The sequence below is a fragment of the Schistocerca gregaria genome, chromosome 5 (assembly GCF_023897955.1).
Source record: "Schistocerca gregaria isolate iqSchGreg1 chromosome 5, iqSchGreg1.2, whole genome shotgun sequence".
NCBI classification, from domain to species: domain Eukaryota; kingdom Metazoa; phylum Arthropoda; class Insecta; order Orthoptera; family Acrididae; genus Schistocerca; species Schistocerca gregaria.
This window is the reverse complement of record NC_064924.1, coordinates 187083637-187090302: the sequence shown is the minus strand read 5'-3', so window position 1 is coordinate 187090302 and position 6666 is coordinate 187083637. Positions and strand designations below refer to the sequence as shown.

The window sequence follows — 6666 nt, the reverse complement described above, 5'->3', positions numbered from 1 at the left end:
TTTCGGTTTCTTTTTACTTCCGTGTTAAGCAAACTTTGGGTACTTGAGCAAACAAGTGCATGAGTATGTGTTAATAAGTGTAAGGTCATCGTAGTTTACATTATCCTAATTTCCGCAACTACTGAAAGTAAACGACAGTGAAAGCTTTCCATTTAATGTATTAATCTATCCCTCAGTCGATTCTAGATGAGATAGCACTCGTTCCCTTGTTTCATAAATGTACACGAAACTACTTTAAACCGAAACGTTCCATCCTGTCCTTGATGTTATGTCAAAAGCTTTCACTGGTAAGGAATGAGGATCTAGATTTGTGCAGCTGTGATTCGTGAAGTGCGGTGGGCATCGACTTATCACATATTGACTAATTTGAACGCTGCAACCTGATTACTCTGTTATCCTTTTAATCTTCAGACAGGTCTGCAATCTGAAGTGGTTGTTGACAGACATAAGCAAGTGGAAAATATCGCTACTTTTATTTATTGTTTCAGAATAAAGATAACAAATCGAGTGTAGCTTCTAATATAAAGGTGTTGCAAAGTGGACCACAGTAGCTGTGAAGATGTTGCGCCTCCTCCTCGCCATCCTGTGTCTGGTGTCTTGTGGCCTGGCCGCTCCCCGGCCGGTCAGGGTCAGGGCCAGAGGTGACGGTCGGATAATCGGCGGCACCTTCACCGACATATCCAGCTACCCGTGGATGGTATCCATGCAGATCAACGGCCTTCATTATTGCGGGGCGTCCGTCATCAGCAGCAATTGGGTGCTTACCGCCGGTCACTGCCTCTACGGCGCCAACATCGCCACCTACAGTGTGAGGGCCGGTACCACGACCCGCGAGAGCGGCGGCGTCGTGTCTGCCGTGGCGTACGGCGCACTGCACGGCTACTACGACCCCAACACGATAGACTACGACATCTCGGTGCTGCAGGTAAGCGCGGTATACTTCCCCTCTAGCTAAATTTCTGTAGACGTCCACGCTCACTCTCATAGTTAAAAGTGCGAGCTATTAGCAGAAAAAAATTGCTCTGATCACTATGGGACTTAACATCTGTGGTCATCAGACCCCTAGAACTTAGAACTACTTAAACCTAACTAACCTAAGGACATCACACACATCCATGCCCAAGGCAAAATTCGAACCAGCGACCGTAGTGGTCGCCTGGTTCTAGACTGAAGCTCCTATAATCGCTCGGCCACACTGGCCGGCTATTAGCAGCAAAGAGTACTGAGATATCACCCACGATAAAGCTTTCGCACTAATAAATTTCATAAATTGGAAAAGTACTACGTTGGTTACTTTATTCTTGTATAACGAGCTCACCTGTTGTTTATTTCGTCAGAACGCTACAATAAGCCGTTTTTTATTAGCACATTATTTTTACTTACCTTATTGTTAGGACATAAATTAATATTTCTTTGTTGTTGACGCCACAGCTACCGCATCGTCACTAACAATAGTTTTACCGTCTTCTTCTTCTTCTAACCTTAGCTACTTCAATGCCCGGCTGTGTTTTTGTATTCAGTTAAGTATGTAAAGAAAACGTAACGTATTGTAAAAGAAATCACAGAGTTTTTTGTTCCTCCTCTTGGAGTACACGTATAATGTTTTGTTCATCACGTTAAATAAATAATCCTCAATGTATTGAACCTCCTGCCATTTACTAACAGATATTTTTCTTGAAGAACAAAAACTTATGTTAAATTTTCATGTGAAAGGACGAGCAACTCTAGAATTTTCCTTCCAGCCCGCCGCTGTGGCAGAGCGGTTCTAGGTGCTTCAGTCCGGAGCCGTGCGACTGCTACTGTCGCAGGTTTGAATCCTGCCTCTGGCACGGGTGTGTGTGATGTCCTTAGGTTAATTAGTTTTAAGTAGTTCTAAGTTCTTGGGGACTGATGACCTCAGAAGTTAAGTCCCATAGTGCTCAGAGCGATTAGTTATTTTTTAAATCTATTTTTTTCGGCCATACGGAAGGCGCCAGTACAGTATGGCAGCCAAGCCGTCAGGATAATATTAAAAAGAAAAAGAAGAGGACGACGATCAACTGTTGGCAGAGACGCTCTAGTACTATTCTCTAAAGGAAAGAAATGCTAGCTACTGTTGTAAAATAGGAATTATATCTTGTGCCAACAAGAAAAGATATATTTGTGTAGCACTTGGTGCGAACATGTCTGCAGTAGGTTGAAGGTTGTACACTTACCACTTAAAAAGCCAAAGCAATCGTACTAAGTAAAGATAAGGATTTGTGTAAGACAAATGAACGAATCTGAACTGAACTCCGGCATGTTGCAATTGAAGTTGTCCAGTTATTGGTGGATTATACCAAGTCTGACTAACTGTTGATGTGACCTGGATGATATTCTGTAAGTAACAAACGTGAACAGAGGTGCTCCACCACATATTTGATCGATTTCTCTGCTGTTGCTCTTAAGGAACCTGTTGCAGGCGAAAATGTGGTTTTCGACGATATATCACCACTACGCTAATTTTAACACAACGATGTTGGTAGTGGTATGTAATAATATGTAAGAGCTATATTGTATTCAGATCCGGTGCTGAATGAGTATCTTTTCGAGGGATATACAATAAATCTGTGCTCACGTGTTTGACTTAAGAGATTTTTGGGTGTTCCTATGTCTAGAAGCCATGACTCAGTCGTAAATAAAATATTTGCTGCCAGTTTTTAGCATTAGCCACGATGAAATACGTTACAGAGCAACAATATGCCCTAAGTACGCTTTCCGGTGACAGATGGGAATCCATTTGTTACAGTTGGCTATGGAATAGCAACTTACCTCGTGTGCTAAGCATGGCAGTGTGTGGGGCCACTTGTTACAATTCTTTACCATGTGATATTTATTGGGACGTCTCCAATTTTCTGTAATGCTGTAACAATCTGCTCCACGTCACCAGCATGGAAACGTATTGGAGAATTATTCGTTACAATTTAAATTAACACTTATCTGTAATCAGTGATGAATTATGTAATTTGTTACAATTTCGTTTCATGCTTACCTGTAACTGGCAACATACGAGATAAATGGTTACAGTTTGACTTGTGTTACTTGTGGCTTTAACTGTGGTGCTAATATCGATCTATTGGTTGTCTGGTTGATTCGGGGGAGGGGACCAAACAGCGAGGTCATCGGTCCCATCGGATTAGGGAAGGATGAGGAAGGAAGTCGGCCGTGCCCTTTCGAAGGAACCATCCCGGCATTTACCTGAAGCGATTTAGGGAAACCACGGAAACCTTAAGTCAAGATGGCCGGAAGCGGGTTTGAACCGTCGTCCTCCCGAATTTGAGTTCAGTCTGGTAAAAACTGTGCTAATTCACTTGGTCGAACTATTCTCATGCCAAAGTGCTGCTTAACATGTAGTTAGATCAGTAGTGCTAATATGCATTCCAAGTATACTTCTTACTGCTATAGAACACCTAAGCTGTAACAGTAGTTCCGTGTTTGTTTGTTACTGTTACAGAAAAAAAATCATCACCTGCTTTGATAAATAACACACATTCTTTTTCCTCCAAAGGTTGTATTTTCGTTCAGAGTCAGAGATCTGTTTGGAACCTTGGTCATCATTGTCTTTGACAAAGCACTGTTTATGAAGCTAATGCGTCATAGAGATTATATTTCAAAGTTGCAGTTGCGTATTATGATAGTGCTTTTATTGATATGGAGCAGGCTGAAAATTTGTATTCTCCTTATAACTGACGCAGATAACAGACAGGGTCTAACTGGACTAGCGCACTGACCATTCGGTACAATCTTAATTATGTATGTAGATAGTTCATTCATTCTGGGAAACGAGGGTCTCGACTATTTCTGCATGTTATCGACATTGATATTGGAAAGGTCTCAGTCCCAGAGATTCCAAGATTTTCAATAATATTTTAACTCAATAACAAGTGTCATACAATCATGCAGGAAGCAGGCGACCATTATTACACTGTGCAGCACCTCCGAATTCAGGCTGACTGGTTCGCCAAGATTAAAGCCAAACATCACACAAGGAGTGCTGAACTAATGAATGCTTTAATTTCAAATTTGAATTAAAATTTTTTTGTGTGCTATTATTACAAATAAACAGTTCTCGGATTTTTTTCCTTTACTTGTACTTCGAAACCTTGCTTATCGCCAAATTTCATGATTCTAGGCCAATGGTAAGTACCCAATAGGTTTGAATGAGTGATCTTGCGAGTATCCAAATAATTGACGTAAATGGTTCCAGCTTTTGATTGTCCTGACTTCGAAGCTTAATTCTATTATACCCCCAAGATACCGTATACCTCAGTACGTGGCATAAATTACAACTTGACCCGTCTACCATTTCCTGATAAAAGGGAATGAGGAACAGATTGAGACAGATAAGAAATGACAAACAGTTATTTTTCTCGTGTTATAGCTACAAATGTACAGTTTTAGGCGTTTTCCTCTAGTTGTATTGTGAAACCTTGTTTCTTACCCAATTTCATGATTTGGCATCAGAAATTACCAGTAGATTTTGATGAGTGAATCAAACAATTTAACATAGACGGACGAAGCTTGTGACTACAATGACTTAAAATCAGCCCTTAGTTGCTGTGCCAAGAGACTGTAGGCCTTATACATGACATAAAATCCAACTTGGTACACCTTCCCATCCGTAAGAGAAAGGGGACATAACAGAGGGACTAACAGAAAGAGTGTCGGACTTGAATTAACCAGAAATTTTTTTTCCGAGCGGTATGGTTACAAGTTTACAGTTTTCTGATATTCTTCTTCGGTGCCAAGAGACTGTAGGCCTTAGACATGACATAAAATTCAGCTTGATACACCCTGCCATTTGTAAGAGAAAGGGGACGTAACAGACGGACTAACAGAGAGAGAGAGCCAGACTACAGTTAAGCAGAAATCTTTTTCCGATCGCTATGTTTACAAATGTACAATTTTCCGATATTTTTCTTCATTTGTACTGTGAATTCTTCTTATTTGCCCAATTTCATGATTATACGCCAGCGTGAAGTACTCTAATGACTTTCATGAGTGAGTTTGCGAGTGTTAAAATATGTGCTGTAAATGGCGTATTTTTTGTTTGCGTTGAAGATTCATTTTTTACAGCGCCAATGGACCACAGAGATCAGTGTCCAACACAAATTAAAACTTTACAAGTTTACGAGTTCGTGAGAAAAAGAATTTTTAAGTCGGACAGAGAGAAATACAAAAAAGTGATCCTGTAGAGGCTCTGTTTTTACCTATTGAGGTACGGAACTCTACAAATTTGAATTTTGTAAAAGAAATCATCACTCCCATCTGACATTGGACGCAACACTGCACTAGCTACGACGAAATAAGTCATCGATCGAAAAGTGTGACTATTTGCAGTTTGTTTAATCTTTAATCGTGACTATTTGCAGTTTGTGTAATCTGTAATCAGTCATATTAGAATCTAATGTGTCTTCAAAGTTTCATTAACGGTTGTTTGTATGTCCATATTGATTTGCTAACTGGTTCATTGTGTTACCCGATCTCCTCTACACCACATATTCAGAAATTAACGAACTCTTTGGTACGGTGCAGGCAGCCACTCCTCTACCCATCGGTGGCAACATACAGATCGTGGGTCTCCCTGCCCAAGGCTACGACCCGCCAGGCGGGCTCGCAGTCACCATCACTGGCTGGGGAGGCACAGCCTCCACGGGGCCGCCGGCGCCGCCCACGATGATGAAGGTGGACATCACCGTCATCGACCGCGCCAGCTGCGTGGCCAGGTTTGGCGTCACCGACCGCATGATATGCGCCGGCGAGGCCGGCAAGAGCACCTGCTACGGAGACTCCGGCGGTCCGCTCGTCAGTGGCAGCACTCAGGTCGGCATCGTCTCATGGGGAAGGCAACAATGCGAGAGCGATGGCGCCGTCTACGCTAACGTCGGCAACCTCCGGTCCTGGATCACGGCTGCCGCTGGCGTCTGATGAAGTTCTCTCATTCTATATAAATTAATGGACAGGTTGCAAAATAATCAGTTGTCATATACACTCAGAGGTTCTCAAATTTCAGTCTTGTATCAAATATGCCTTTACGGTGAATGTCAAGCATTAATAGCATCAAATAAAGGATATTATCTTTAACTTGGTAAGTACTTTAATTTTTCTCAGTGCTTTCTGGGAGTAGGTGGCAGGTAAATTACAGTGGTAAAATGTGATTCCACATAAACAGCGACGTCGTATTACTGCAATATTTCTAAAGTGTGAAAAGGTATACGTAGCTTTTCGCTGTTGTATTCCTAGGAAGTAACTGGACACACTTCGGCTTACAATGGTTTTGGGTAAAGTATAGTCGTCTGGAAAGCGAGTAACGTCGCTTGATAATTGTGCAGTTGCTATATGTGTCTTGTATTAGAGCTGGTAGGTACCTACACGATGCGCACGTGTAAAGATAACTCCGCTCGATATGTAAGGTCGCTGCTTTATTCAGCCATGGAATCAGTTTTGCCAAAGTAAAGACACCGTTAACCCCTATGATACTGTCGATCGCCGATTAACATCACTCAGATAAAACGTTATTTCTAAGCTCCAACAGAAGTTTATTAAAACTTTTTCCGTCTGAGTCATGACAAATATATGATTTTTCTGTATAACATGCATTTTATTTTAGTCACTTCTAACATAGCCATTCGTATGAAAATGACGTGA

At 41.6% G+C, this 6666-nt stretch overlaps 1 protein-coding gene across 1 annotated transcript; it reads left to right on the top strand.

Annotated features, from left to right (window-relative positions):
* The first annotated feature begins 545 nt into the window (after positions 1–545).
* On the top strand, positions 546–6102 carry LOC126273041 (trypsin alpha-like). The gene is made up of 2 exons (XM_049976436.1): positions 546–925; positions 5554–6102. The coding sequence occupies exons 1-2, from the start codon at positions 560–562 to the stop codon at positions 5944–5946; spliced, it is 759 nt and encodes a 252-aa protein (XP_049832393.1). The 5' UTR covers positions 546–559; the 3' UTR covers positions 5947–6102.
* Positions 6103–6666: the final 564 nt, after the last annotated feature.

Bases quoted from the DNA above. Each gene is read 5' to 3' on its own strand.
- LOC126273041 (XM_049976436.1), top strand. From the start codon at position 560: ATGTTGCGCCTCCTCCTCGCCATCCTGTGTCTGGTGTCTTGTGGCCTG. The intron at 926-5,553 runs GTAAGCGCGGTA...GGTACGGTGCAG, and splicing joins ACGACATCTCGGTGCTGCAG to GCAGCCACTCCTCTACCCAT.